Source organism: Arachis hypogaea, chromosome 3 (assembly GCF_003086295.3).
Source record: "Arachis hypogaea cultivar Tifrunner chromosome 3, arahy.Tifrunner.gnm2.J5K5, whole genome shotgun sequence".
NCBI classification, from domain to species: domain Eukaryota; kingdom Viridiplantae; phylum Streptophyta; class Magnoliopsida; order Fabales; family Fabaceae; genus Arachis; species Arachis hypogaea.
This window is the reverse complement of record NC_092038.1, coordinates 9382775-9398303: the sequence shown is the minus strand read 5'-3', so window position 1 is coordinate 9398303 and position 15529 is coordinate 9382775. Positions and strand designations below refer to the sequence as shown.

The following is a 15529-nucleotide window of genomic DNA, read 5'->3' as shown; positions in this document are numbered from 1 at the left end:
AGAATGCATTGAAATTCTTTAATGATGACGACACACAAACAAATTCACTTTAAAACAAACTCAGACCAGAAAGCATCAAAATTACGATACACAAACAAACTCAGTTCAAAACAAACAGGCACCTTATTTACCAAAATTACTTAATGATAACGACACACAAACAAACTCAGTTTAAAACAAGCATAGACCAAGTGTACCTTATTTAAATCCAAAATACACCGAAATTACTTAATAATGATGACGCACAAGCAAATTCCTCCTCCTTCTCCTTCTTCTTCTCCATCATTATCATCTTCTTTTATAGTTCGTCTTGTCCTTCTTATTTTACCTTCTCATGATTCTTCTTCACGTTTTATTCTCTTAACAATAATAAAAATAAGAAAAAATCAAATAAATAAGAAAAAATACATAATGCTCCAAAATCACTAGGAAGAGGAAAAGAAAAAAAATGCAGCAACAAATAGTAGCAATAAAAGAACGACGATGAGGAGAAAATACGCGATAACAATAACAATGATGATGATAATGGTGGTGGTGGTGGAGGAGGAGGAGAAGGAGGTGACGACAATAACAAAAGATAAAGATGACGAAGAAGGAGGAGGAAGAGAACGTGCGTGACAACCGTGAAGAAGAAGAAGATGAAGAGCGACAGAGATGAAGAACGTGTGTGCGTGAATTTAAAACTTAGTTAAACTTGGTTAAATATTTTGCTTAGTTGTAGAGATTTATTCATATTTTTTAGTATCTATTTAGCAGTAATTCATTGGTAACAACGTTTTAAAATATTTTTCCCCACTATTTTATAACAGAAATTTTGAATAATTTGGAATCATCCTCCTTAGTCCTTATGCTTTTAAGACATTAACGTTCATTGCAAACATATGTAAATAGTAAATACTATTACAATCTACCCCAACCTTGTATAAATATCATACTCCACGGCTCCATCCTAAGCAGATAGCTTTTAAGTTTTAACATGTTACCCAAAGTTTAGATCCATGATAAACCTAATGAATGTTAGTTCTTATATTTTATTTATAAATATTGCATTTCAAGCTTTTGCATATAAATTATTCTGGTTCCACAATATCAGGATTGAAAGAAAAGGAATGCATATCCAGATATTGAGTTGGTTTATAAAATGGGGGGATTGAAAGAAGGGATTTGATGAAGCCATACAAAGCTTTAGTTGAGGTGGTGAAGCTGCTTGCCTCACAATGTGTATTGTGTGTATGTAATGAATAAAAACTTAAAGGAATCGGTTGCATCCTCACAGATTAGCATCGAGCACAAACGCGTTATAAAAAAGCAATGATATACATTGTTTACTGAAAGACTAATCTTTTTTTCCAATATATACTATAACAATTATGCAGATTGTAAGCTTTATCTAACTAGTTACTAATTCAATATGCAAGTAGATATGTCACATGCTCACCCTAAAACTAAAAAAGAATGCTCTAATAGTAGGTATTGCCGAAGTAAAAGAATGTTCTCTGCAAATCAAGAATACATTTCAAAAAGGAGAATAGAAGGGGGTGCAACTCAACTGCACAAGGTTTGCAAGCAAACACTCATGAATCTAAATTCACTCGCCGCATCTTGCACACAAGGTTTGCTGTTGGCATATCTACTGAATCTGACTTGAGAAGATCTTTTAACTGGTCCCTTGACGCAGAGAGACAACTTTGGAATGTGGCCAAAACCGCGGGGATTGGCATCGACAAAGCGGATAGCACATTACTAAGATACTCAATATCAACTGACAGCTGTTGCGCTCCACGATCCGAAATGTGCTGAATCCCACGCAATTGCTCTATGTACAGTGCTGTTGCCCCTTCTGCGACCTAATAATATTTTAGTCCAAAAAAAAAAGTAGGTCATTATCTGTTTTTCATATGAAAAGAGGACGAATAGCCTGAGAAAGACATGATAATTGCAATAATTTCAAATAATCTGTATATTTGTGTTGTTTGCAACGGCAAAGAGGGAAACTTTAAAACCTAGTCATATCTTTCTAACTTTAGGGAATAAATTCAACTGCATTGCCAGAAAGGGAAGTTTTTACTCAAAAGAGGTGTTCTAAGCTAGTTGAGAGGCCAATTGAGACAAGACTTGTATATATAGGCAGAAGCTGAATTAAATGTGTTAATCAAGAATATTAACCTCAAACTGAAGCATCCACAAAACTGTGGGAAGAAATGCCACTCCTTATCCTATATTAAACAAAAGGGAAAATTGATTCTGCCTAACTTTTAAGCATCCATCAAAGTATGAGTTATACCTTGAACATCCATTCAGTTGCAAAGAACTGAGCTTCATCATTGTTTTCACTGCTAGAGATTCCCTCAGCAAGTGGCTCCAATTGTTGGGGTAGAGTAAGAAGGTATTCACCAACACTGGTCACATAGGACTGTGGATATGCACTGAAGGTAGGAAGATGAAAAGCACTTTGCTCCTCTACTGATGACCAAATTGGCAATCGGGACACATCACTGAGGCGTTGCCGTACTTTAGATATGAGGACGTCGTATACAAGTTCATTCACTGTATCAGCAAATGCTGCAACTCTTTGAGATGCATGAGGAAGTGCATGAAATCGGGGATCTTTAGACTGCAAAAACCAGAGATATTTTTACATAATGACAGAGACCAACAGAAGAAGTATATAAACTGAGAAGACAAAGTACGTAGGCGCATAGCAAAAGAATACCAACACAACTAAAAACAGATGAACTTAGAAACAAATTCACATTCATTGATTTTAACCTTTTTTTGGATAAAATGGGGGTGAATTTGAAAATTTCAAGAATAACATTTTTAGTAATTGTTGTAGAACGCTCAAGACAAATGAAAGAAAATCATTTTCTTTTTCCTTTTATGTTCTCTTCTTTTTGCAATAAAAATGTCTAACCTTCAAATTAAATGACAATAAGAAAAAAAATAGGTTTCTCTACACCTCCCTTTTCAGACAAATCAATTCATAGGCATAGAGGGGTGGAAACTCTGCACATAACAGAGGAAATAGAGATTAATGAGCCTGGGCAAAGGCACCAATTCCACATGAACATTGCCTAAACCTTAAGTCTCCTGTTGATATGTTTTTGTCAAATTGTATATTTACCAATGTCAATAATTAGCATTTTTGTTGGAGGGAAACTGTATTGGGGAAATTGAATCATTGCTACATTAAAGCACGCTGCTAGGGGATTTTAATGTGGACTGGAGAAGAATGTGTTAGAAGGGCAAGTGTGGAATTAGGCACTATATTTTGAGGCTCCTCCAGATCTAGATATTGAAATTGAATCCCATATCCTTTTGTATCTATTTCTAAACCAAAACATATACTTAAGAAAGTGAGATTGCAATAAAGTTAGTCTTATTTATACCTGATTCAAAAGGTTAAGGAGTTTCCTAGCCTTTTCCGGCACATCAACAAGCCGCAGAGCTGCCATATCCAAGGCAGCCCTTCCACCAAAATATGGCTCCCCATCTTCATTACTACTTCTTATTGTCTGGTTTTGGTCTAAACTTGAACCAAATACTGAAAAAGATAGACTCGTGCTCAATCTAGCAAGTGTAGCTCTCAAAGATGCTTCAAATACAGAAGACCTGCTTGTCAAACTATCTGCAACTGTCAGGATTTGCAATGCCCCTTGAACTATGGACCACTCCTCTTCATTTGAGATCAAATCAACTCTTCGAGCATTTGGGTTTCCATCCTTCTTCTCCGTTTCCTTCTTTATTGTACCATCACTACCATAATCGACACCACATACAGTTCTTAGTGACTTGAGTGTGTCTTGCAGAGTAGCAATGTACTGTAACATTATGTCATCAAGAGCAAGAATTAGCTCATCTGCCTCAGAACCTCCAGTGAAGTTGATGCATCTCTCCACAGCTGCTTCAAGAAGTATAATAACTTGCGGAATAGACTCCTCCATCCTGCGAACTGTTTCGCTGAGTTCTATTCCTTGGGCTCCCACGCCTCGAATAACAGCTCCTCTTAAATCTACTCCTCCAATCTCTGAGGAAAGGATGGCACGCTCCATTTGTCCATACCTGTAAGATATGCCCATAAATAATGATAAAGTAATTAAAGGAATAATTCAAAGAATTGGAGAAAAAATTTATGTGTACAATGAGCCAAAAGATCAGTAAGGACGCCCCACTATTCATTTAGATTTACTTTTCTATGCCTCTTTTGTTTTTCTATGTTTTGAGGAACAAATCTGAGAAATATGTTAATATTATTTCTCAGGCCCCTCTAATTTGTCAATAATAATGAGGCCACTACCAAATGGCACTAGCAAACAAACTTTATTTATCAAAATTTCAATTATGCCTTTCTTATTATACATCAAAGAAAAAAAAATTACCTGTGTTTAAATGATTCATATGGCAAGTACACAGCTTTCAGGACATCTATTAAAACTCGGACATCAGAATCCGAAAATAAGTGTTGAATATTCCTTGCAAATGTACCCGTCATGTTGTGTAATTCAATCAATGCCTCTAGATGCTTAGTCTGAATCTTAATACCCTTTTGCATATCTCCAGATAATATATCCAATAAGCCTGCAAGGATTAAAGAGTTGAAATGTCAGTTTGTATAAATTATACCAGTTTTCTCAGACAGCAAATTGTGTAAAGCATCTAAGAACAACCTTTAGCAAGTGCTTTCGTTTCAGGAACAGCATCTCCAATGGCAACATTGATATGAGATACGAAACTGGAACCTATAGACATCATAGTCTCACTTAGTAGCCTTGGGACTAGAGTTTTATAATCTTCTGGAAAAGCAATCATACACCTGCAAGCAATAGTTAGTACTTAGTACCATTTTATTCTTGCTAATTTTTAAATAGAAAGATATGGTGAAAGAAAATCCAATAGCATCAAGGTTTGAGTATGATTTTATTCTTAATCTAATCCAGTTTGCTTTAAGAACTTAAAATTTAAATGGCCAAAATTAACATATGACTGAGATGTTAACCCAAAAAGTACTTAATATTATTAGAGTAGCATTCCAACTATTTGCTTTACTGGTAAAAATTATCTCTAAAAACAATACCATTTCCATTCTTGTTCAAGATAAAGTAGTAGTTCATCATAAAAGTTTGGCAACCAACTGGAGAACGATATTGTTGGCAAAGCTGACTGAAAATCACCACTACTTGATATCCTCTCCATTTCGTTCTTCTCATTTGCAGACTTATTGGCTCGGTCTTTTGAGTCAAAATCTTCCCAGAGCTTCTTTATTGGTTTTAAGTGAACCTTTGTGTATTGCGATTCTAAAGACTTAAATCTCCCAATTCTGATTAGAATTTCCCGCAAATCTTGGGCAGCATCAACCTGATTGACAATGATACAATCTAAAGTTACTACAGATTATATTTATAAGGCATAAGTGCATGGTTTCACAAAAATAAATTAATAATAACCTTGCGATTCGATAATGCATCAGTAAGGCGGGGCTGCACCATCGTGTCTAGCCTATCTTCCAAGACTTCAAGTTGCTTTCTTATGTTGGCAAATTCAGCAACCTACATACAAGAAGTGATGGTAAGTCAAAACAACCCCCACAACATCTTCTGATAAAAATCAAATCACATGCATATAAAACATAACCAATGTGGAAATTAGTACCTCCCCAACAGCAGACAAGCAATGTCTCATATTAGCCAGAGTTTCTGCAGCACGAGGGAGATCACCACTAGCAAATACATCCTCCACAGTTGAACTTAATTGAGTTAATCCAGCAGCATCCTGTCATTACAATGCAATTTAAGATAGTTTGCTTTGTTATCTCATTGAGCTACATCAATGTGAACTTTTGACTCAAAATATGAAAATTAACAATCTTTACCTGCAATGTCTCATAAGCAGCTTCCATCCTCTGCTTGACAACGTCAACTTTAGCAAGGGCTGCTATAGATTCAGCGGACGATCCCTCTGCCTATAAGAAATAAAAAAGTTGATCATGAGGAAAAGGTCAGGGTGGGTCTTCAGACGTATATAAATCGAACATTTCAACCATGAGTCAGCAGGAAGATTAAAAAGAACTCTTAGGATTATAATGAAAAAGAAAGCACAGAACTAAAATAAAAGTGACATCAATGCAACAAAACTAACAATCCCATTGAGCTGATATAGAACCAGAATTTGAAACATGTGTTGCCTAAGCACCACGAAGCCAAAGTAACAACTCTATTCCACGGAAAAAGAAAAAAAAAGGGGGGGGGGGGGGGGGGGGCGGGGGCGCGATGAAAACTACAAGAAGTGTTATCTTAAACAAATATAAAGCAGCATAGAGTAAGCTTATAGCAACTATATTCAGAAAAAGGAATACACGGTTTCCCCTTAATGCATTCACATAACCAATTCAACACAAGCTTGCTCCGAGTTAGCCAGTTAGATCTCAGTGCAAATATTATGGTGCATAGTTCGCTACAAGTAACCAAGTTTAAAGATCTATAACTTAGCACAACAAAATTCAAAATTAGATTAACAAATAACACTATGCATTGACTATAATCAACAATTCATTCTTCAGCACAAGAGATTGGAAAAGCTCAAAGCAAGACAAAGATGAAATTCCCGATTTGATCTCAAATCTAGGCATAGCGAATCGCACATTATAGCAGACACACGTACCTTCTTGAGCTTCTGGAGGATGGCGGAGACGGCGGAGCGGAGAGAAACGGCATCGTCACGGAGTCGGATGACGTCACGGGTGGCACGGGGGACTCGGAGGAGAGCGCCGGCGCTCTGTTCCTCGAGGGAGGCGGCGATCTCCTCGGAGACCATCTGGATTTTCATCTCCATGTCGACAAAGTGCTTGTCGACTGGCTCCTGCGGGTGACGGCTCTGGCAAGCGGCGTTGATCCATTTCTTAGAGTCGTAGTTCTCGCTTGAGAACGGACCCAAATCCAGCATCATCCTTTTCTCCCGGAAACACGAACGAGTTCACTCACTGAGCTGAAGATTGCTTTGGTAGATCCATGAACTATGTGTGGTTATTATGGAGGTTATGTTGTGTGAAGAGTGGAAATGGGTAAAGTCGAGCCGTTTTTAACTTGACGAGGCTGGCTTATATCCAGGATGTTTGGATACGGTTAGGATTATTTCTATGAAGATAAAGTAGTATTTACATATTAATTTTGTACTTAAAATAGAGGTGACATGCTTTTGAAAGTATTTTTTGATTTATTTTTTTTATCGTATTAAATATAAATTATTAGATAAATTAACTATATCAACTAATTAATTTAATTAGATATTTAAATATCATATAATTTATTATAATTTATATTAATTTAATTTAATAGTATTTTTAATTTATCTATTTTAATATTCTGTTAATATTTTTAATTTATTTTTTTCTAATTTATTAAACTAAATTTATTGTGTGTACTAATTTATTAATTTGATTAATTTTATTAGTCATTAAAATAATAAATTTATGAATAAAATAGACAACTGAGATATTTTCAACTAATAATTAAATCAAATAAAATCAAATCATATATTTATTTTTGTGTAAAAGGAGGGTCAAGGACCCTAAAGGAGAAAACACTCAAATGGTGCCTCTTAGCCGAAGGCAACCATGAAAATCAGAAAAAAGGAAGTGAAGACAATTAGGTGGTGGTGCATCAAAAATGTGCAGTCCGTTGGGGAGCTCTTGGCCCTTTTTGGCTAGACAATCAGCAACAGTGTTTGCTTCTCTAAAAATGTGATTTCACTTAATAGAGGGGATGCGTCCTGCAAGGATATTGATATCTTTTACCAAGGTTGCACAAGGATGAGAATCTGGACATCCGTTTTTGACAAAATTAAGAGCCATCTTAGAGTCTGATTCGATGATGACATGATGAATATCATTTGCCGTTGCTATTTGAAGGCCTTTGATGACGGCCTATAATTCTGCATGCATTATGGAACAACTACCAAGGTTGCATGAAAAACCTTTTAAGAATCTACCCCACTGGTCTCTAAAAACTCCGCCACAAGCGGCGTTATTATTGTGCGAGTAAAACGAGCCATCAACATTGATTTTTATAATACTCTCCGGCGGTGGTATCCACCGGATGAGGTGATCTAACCTGTTGGGCTGCTCCTTGATAAGATTCTTTCTCAAGCAATGTATTACTTCAGTTGTCCGTTTGTGAATAGAAATAGCAACCGCACCTGGAGCAGAGATTTTTCCTTCGAAAACCAGCTTATTTCTATCATACCATAGGGCTGATATTCCCATTCCAAAAATGCATGGCCAGTTACCTCTTTGAATCAGATTAAGCAAAATCCACTCCCGCAAATCTGTGTTAAAAAACTCACCCAAAAGGTCTTGAGAAACTAGGGAAGTCCATACATTTCTGGCAAATTGGCAGTCCCGAAGGACGTGAATGGTAGTTTCCTCCTCAGCGTTACATCTCGGACAGTTAGCAATATTTGTCACGTGTCTTCTGGCTCTTGTAGCATTAGTAAGAATAGCCTCGTTAGTTACTAACCAGAGAAGGTACCGAATCCTTTCAGGACCATTCCACTCCCAAACCTTTTTAAAGACCTGGACCGGCATTGAAGGATTACGATCCAGGGAGTTATAGGCTGATCTGAGGTTGAAGGTTCCATCACTTGAGAGGTTCCAGGCCAATTGGTCATCATCTTTCCATGGTGAGGGAGGTGACATCGCGATGATTTTTCCCACTAACTCCTCGGCAGCCAAGTCCTTAGCTTATTTGCATCCCAGTCCCCTGAAACCAACAAGAAGTCATTTAGTGAGATATTAGAATTATTTGTTTCACTTACCTGCAGAGCATATTGATTGAGATGGCCAGCTGTTGGCACCCAATTGTGTTCCCAAAAATTAATTTTAGAACCGTTTCTAACTTTCCAAATAGAGTTCCGCTCCACATCTTGCCAGGCTGAACAGATTCCTTTCCAAATATTAGAGTCGTTCTTTTTTCTCCCAACAATGGGAATGATATCATTCCCACATTTGTACTTAGACCGTAGAACTCTAGCCCATAAACAGTCTTTCTTTGTTGTTAGACCCCATCCCATCTTTATCATAAAAGCATGGTTGAGATCCTTAGCATACCGGATACCTAAACCTCCAGAGTTTTTTGGTTTATTGACCTTCCTCCAACTCAAGAGATGAGTCTTTTTCACTTGACCTGTTTCGCCCCAAAGGAATTTCCTACAATTTAAATCAATTAAGTTACAAGTAGATGAAGGAAGCAAAGCAGTTTGCATAGTATAACTAGGTAAAGAAGTTAAAACAGATTTCACCAGAGTAGCTCTGTCGGCGAGGGAAAGAGTTCTGGCTTTCCAACCATTTAACCTAGCCTCCAGATTATTAATGATTGATTTGTATGTGCTATCGGTCACCCTTGAGTGCAGCAAAAGAACCCCAAGGTATTTACCCAAGTCATTTGTTCTACTAAATTGTAGCACCTCACTAACACCTTCCCTTATATTATGGTTGATATTGTTGGAAAAAAAAAACACGAGTCTTCTCATTATTGACTCTTTGACCTGAACTGTTGCAAAAGGCTTCCAGAACTTTCTTAATAACGTCTGCTTGTTCCATGCTTGCTTCTGCAAATAGAATCATGTCTCGGCAAAGCACAAATGGGATAATTTGGGCCCATCTCTGTTGAGACTAATCGGATTCCACACTTCCATATCAACAGCCACACTAATGAGTTGGGAGAGCTTCTCAATGCACAACACAAAGATGTATGGAGATAACGGATCTCCTTGGCGAATACCTCTAGAAGGCGAAAATTCATCAAGGGCTTCTCCGTTCCAGAGCACTCTCATACGAGCAGTGGAAATGCACGCATAAACCAGGCTAATAAAATGATCAGGCATACCAATATCCTTGAGAATATCTTCAATGAAGCTCCATTTTAGTCTATCGTAAGCTTTCTCCAAGTCAATTTTGATTGCCATCCATCCTTTTTTACCTTTCTTGCTTTTCATGGAATGGATAACCTCCTGTGCGATAACAATGTTATCGGAGCTTTCTCTTCCAGGGATGAAACTGCATTGAGTAGGTTGCGTCAACTTACCCATGATACCTCTGAGTCTTCTGGCCAGGATCTTGGTAATAATTTTGTAAGAGACATTGCACAAGCTGATGGGACTCATCTGCTTCAGGTTCATTACGGGTTCCACTTTAGGTATAAGGGTAATAAGTGTTTCATTAATATCTTTTACCTTTTGTGGATTCTGAAAGATATTCTGAACAAGCTGACACAAGTCTGTACCAATGAGATCCCACTTATTCTGGTAGAAAATTGCCTGTATCCCATCTTTTCCCGGTGCTTTGAGGGCCCCAATACTAAAGAGAGAGTCTTTAATTTCAACAGCCGAGATGTTCCTACCAAAACTCTCTAGCTCTTCATTGCTCAACATAGGAAAGGCTTTGCTCAGAACAAAGGGAATGTCAGCCATATCATCAGTGTATAAGTTTTTAAAAAAGGAGGTAGCCATGTCTTCTAAAGCTGAGCTTTCTGTAATCCAAACCCCGTTATCATCTTGTAGAGACTCAATCCTGTTCCTTCTTCTACGTGCCATAGTTGTGCCGTGAAAAAACTTGGTGTTTCGATCTCCGAATTCAATCCAGTTGCATCTGGACTTTTGGAACCACAACAGTTCTTCCTGCTCTAGGATGACCTCATAATCAGCCCACAAGTCTTTTTGAAGTTTTTCAAGAACCTTGTTATTTCTATTATTCAAACTGTTATTTATACCCTGAAGCCTTCTAAAAATCCTTGACTTTTTTCTGTTAATATCTCCAAAAACCTCAGAATTCCACGTCTTCAGAGAGCTTTTAAAATTCTCAACACCATTACTCCAAGATTCTTGGACCCTCCAGTTATTGGAGACCAGATTATCGAAATCTGGATGATTTAACCAAGCTGCCAAGAAGCGAAAAGGACGTCTTCTCCTATTGAGGAGAGCAACAGGAGAAAGTTGAAGATAAATGGGGGAGTGGTCGGACTTTAAAGAAGGTAAATGTTTAATGGAAGCTTCAGGAAATTTAATTTGCCAATCAATATCGCTAAGAGCTCTATCCAGGCGTTCAAACAAGTTACCTCTTTTCCAAGTAAAGGGGAAGCCAGAGAAACCCAAATCCAAAAGGCCTACATCCGAGACGCAAGATATAAAATCGGGGCAAGCATCACCACTTTGAGAAGGAGCTCCTCCCCTTTTTTATAACTGTGTAAGATGGCATTAAAGTCGCCAATGGTGCACCAAGGAAGATTAACAGAATTCCGAAGATCTCGAAGATTATCCCAAAGTGACTTACGCATCAATCTCTGAGGACTCCCATAGATAGCCGTTAGCATCCAGGGCATAGAATCTCTACCTTCAATCTTCAAATGAATAAACTGAATATGTTGCTGAATAGCCTCCACTTTCCAGTAATGGGAATCCCACAGAACCCAAATACCTCCCGAATGGCCCCTGGCCTCTTCCACACAGCAGCTATCGAACCCTATTTTATTTCTAATAATTTTACCCCGGTCCCCACTGATGTGGGTCTCAAGTAAAATGATCAGATGAGCTTCATAATTTCTCCTCAAATCCCTGATAAGAGTGGGAAAACCTTTACCACCCGCTCCTCTGCAATTCCAACAGATGATATTCATAAGACGTAATAAAGAAGAAAAGGTCGAATAGACCAACACCATTAAGAGGATCGGTTGGAACCCCCTTTGTTATCCGATTTGGATTGGCATTGAGAGACTTGCTCTTTTAGTTTGTTGTTTGAAGACGGAACCCCTGTGCTGAGATCCGGGGGTTTCTTCGGTGACTCCACCTCCACGTTCTTTCCCTTCATCTTCACTGAGAGGGGCCGCTTACTCGAATGATCACACATGAATTCACTCTTTGCAATGTTGTCTTCAAATAGCACATTCACTCTCTTTGTCATGTCAAAGGCTTCCCATTGTTGTTTCTCAATTTCCCTCATACGATTCAAGATCTCTTTTTCTTTCAATTCGGTCTCGGGGTTCCTGAAAGAAAAAATTCTATTTTGCATTACTACAGAAGCTTCAGGAAGGATAGGGTTCTTTTCTTGGACCTTTGCTTTAGTCTTAAAGCCTTTCTTGGGCAAAATTGGCCCAATTCTTATGGTAGGATTTTTTTTATTTGCTTGTGGGTTTTTACTTGCTCCTGGCCTTAAAACCTTTTTTTGGCCAAGATTAGATTTGATAGGTCTTTCTTGGGCTTCCTTTGGATCAAGCCCAACCTGCATGGTGGCTTATGAACACAAGTTCTCACAAGGCTCATTTTGACAATTATTCTCTTCCACATTTAAGATATCAAACCTGGATCCACCTTCCACTTTTTGCCTTATATCATCCGTAGCATCTTCCACAATGAGAAGGTTATTATTAGAAGGAACGGATTTAGTTAAATTAGACGAGATTCTTTCCTGTTTCTTCCGGACTTGCCTCCTCACCATCATCCACGGACCAAAGTCAGGGGGATCCTGATTGAGCCTACTATTGTTATCTTGGCTTTCCTTCATGCCTTGATTATCGCACAAATCATGACTTTCCATATCCACTGTTGGTTCCCCGGAGACTCCCGTTCTCGGCTGAGCGCCCTTGGTCGCAACACCTTCACTGCACTGATCAGCCCTGTGCCCATATTTTCCACACGAGAAGCAGATGAGGTGGAGCCCTTCATACTCTATGTTAAGAATATTTCCCATGACCGAGATTCGTGGTACAAGTTTTTTAGATAAATCGATTTCCACACATATTCTAGCAAACTTCCCTCTTGATTGAATAGACGTAGTTTTGTCGATCTTGAGCATATTTCCAATGGTGGATCCAACACGCCACAGAAAATGGTGGTTATATAGCTCAATAGGTAGGTTTGGAATACGTATCCATGTTGCTATTTTCCTGACTGCACTCTCAGAAGAGAGAAAAAAAGGCCTCCATCTTTGAACAATAAGATAATGTCCGGCAATCATCCAAGGTCCTCCAAGAAGAGCATGAGTGTAATCTTCCTCATCTGAAAAATGAACCAAGAAATAGTCACGATCCATATCAATAATATTAATCCTACCTTTTTTAACCCAGTCTCTATTTAGACGTTGTTCTATGAAGCCTTGGTGCACTCTTTTGCCAAGAACTTTGACAATAAGTGCTGCTTTCCATGGTTTACACCATTCATTGAATTCCTCCTTAGAGATCGGAATGACCGGACAAGGGTCAAAGGGCTTCTCGCTCTCAGAAGGGCCACCTTCCTCCATGTACCACCGATCTTCTGGATTAGGAGTATCTTCCTCAATCTCATTGGTAAGAAAGGAATGATCTTCTGTACTAATTTCTGGTGTTGATAGCAAGGAAGCTTTATAGGAGATCTTGGTCTCTTCATGGACTTTCGAGAGAATCGCATCAGCTACTTCCATGTTATCTACATGTTGGTTGAGATCCAATGCTGAACGATCTTTGACTTTTTTGGTGCTTCGTTGCACCTGATCATCTTCTTGAGGCGAAACCCTACCAGAGCTTTCTAACGACATTAGTATATTAAAGACTATATTATTGAGTTAAATTCAAATCATGTGAATTAAGGACTAAATTAAAATAAGATAATTTCTTATCTATTAAAGTTCAGTGCAATAAATACAAATTAATTTTGTTAGATAATCATAGTTGTCTAATCTAATATATATAGATGGCCACACAAAATTATAAGAATCGTAATTTTCATGGCTCTTACTATTTCAACTCTTTTTTGTTTTTTTTTTCTTTATGTATAATTTATTTTATATATAAATGTATCCAAAGTGAGAAAGTACGAATGAGTGTTTTATTGATTGTTTATTTGATGAACATATCTCAATTTAAGCATTCTACTACTTGTGGATAGAAGTTGACCTGTAGCAATTCAAAGTGGCTAATATATTTTTTTATAGTATTAGATAGAAGAATATTTATTAAAATGAATATACCCATTGTTATAAATTTTTTTCAATTGTTATATTTTTATGTCAATAGTGTAAATTCTTTGAAGGCACAAGATAATAAAATAGGTTAACTTTAATATCATTAGAAGCTAAATTTAATGGTTCAAATAAACAACACTAATTATATTAAAAAAATAATTTTGTAACAATAATGTGATTTACATATTAATTTTTTCGGATAAATTCATTTCAAAAGGTAGAAATTAGACTCAATTACGCTAAAATTTTAAAGGTAATATAGAATTTGACAACAAAGTTAACATTCATTAAGGAAATAAATTTATTTATGACTATTTTCTAATTATAAATAATAAAGATGACTTATGAAAAAATATTAATGTTATCATTTTTATTAATTAAATCATAATATTAGATAGTTGATAGTTTTATAGGCGGAAATTATTAAGTAATTACATAAAAATTAGCAACGAACAAGTAATAAGAATTCAGGAAAAATCTATTATATAATACCAATTTCATAATTAAAATATGCTTGTGGTTAATTTATGTGAAATAAGCTTGTGGTTAATTTATGTGGTAACTAAAGACTATAAAAGTCTGGAATTTAGAGAATAATAGATAGGAGTGGAGTTGAGGTTTAAGATAAAGGACAACTGGACGAGAATAATTTAAAAATTTTATTAAAAAATTAATAAAAGATTAGAATTTGATACTTTGTCACATAGAATCTATTTTTTATAGATACTAGTGTATGTTCCCGTGTCCTACACAGGATAATACATAAAATTATATAAATTTTTTATTAAATTTAAATAAAAAATGTACATAGTAATTATTATTATAAATATTTTACAATTTAAAAATATTAAAAATAATTAATATTTATTTTAATCAATTTAAATTTATTGAATAGTCATCTCATTGGCCCGCTTAAGCAAGTATTTGGAGTTTGAATTTCGTCTTGTGTGTATCACAATCTATTAGTTAGCGACAGACCCTTAATAAATAGAGCATCAATATGTGGTGGATTAATTCTCGACTTGCCAAGTTAGGAAATCCATAGAAAAAAAATTGTATTTGTCTTTAAAATAGATTAATTTTTCATTAATAAAAATACTTATTTATTTTTGTCTTTGTTAAAATTTACTTGGGACAATTTTATTTATTGCTATCGTATTCATTCTTGAAATCAAAATAATATGATCAATATTATTACTTGTTAAAACTTTACATTTTATGAAATAATTTTTAAATTTTCAAATTCATAAACTTATATCATTACAAAAGTTATTAGATCGATTAATATTTTTTGGTAATATGGTGTATCGAAACACCATTCTTGAGTATTAGTTAGTGTGAAAAGAAACCGATAGCAACTTTTGTTATTCAATATATAATTTATTCTATTGAAAAATAAATTAATATGGTAATGAAGACTCAGGGCGTGAGAAACCCACTTTCCATCCCTCATTCCTATTAAAAAAAAATGTCCTCGTTCTTTCTCCATCATTGCAAGTTCCTGTTTAATCACCCTTTACAGAACGTAGATCTTTTCGGATATCTACG

The 15529-nt window shown here is 36.3% G+C and overlaps 2 protein-coding genes across 2 annotated transcripts; both read right to left on the bottom strand.

Moving 5' to 3' along the window:
• Positions 1 to 1324: 1324 nt before the first annotated feature.
• On the bottom strand, positions 1325 to 7224 carry LOC112789360 (conserved oligomeric Golgi complex subunit 7). Its single transcript, XM_025831215.3, has 10 exons — positions 6658 to 7224; positions 5870 to 5959; positions 5650 to 5769; positions 5445 to 5546; positions 5075 to 5355; positions 4668 to 4813; positions 4380 to 4578; positions 3390 to 4062; positions 2285 to 2614; positions 1325 to 1847 (listed from the first exon to the last, which is right to left on the bottom strand). The coding sequence occupies exons 1-10, from the start codon at positions 6940 to 6942 to the stop codon at positions 1575 to 1577; spliced, it is 2499 nt and encodes an 832-aa protein (XP_025687000.1). The 5' UTR covers positions 6943 to 7224; the 3' UTR covers positions 1325 to 1574.
• Positions 7225 to 8729: 1505 nt separating this feature from the next.
• On the bottom strand, positions 8730 to 13555 carry LOC112789359 (uncharacterized). The gene is made up of 6 exons (XM_072230954.1): positions 12345 to 13555; positions 11790 to 12029; positions 11231 to 11637; positions 9682 to 11153; positions 8809 to 9600; positions 8730 to 8753 (listed from the first exon to the last, which is right to left on the bottom strand). The coding sequence occupies exons 1-6, from the start codon at positions 13553 to 13555 to the stop codon at positions 8730 to 8732; spliced, it is 4146 nt and encodes a 1381-aa protein (XP_072087055.1).
• Between the last annotated feature and the right edge of the window lie 1974 nt (positions 13556 to 15529).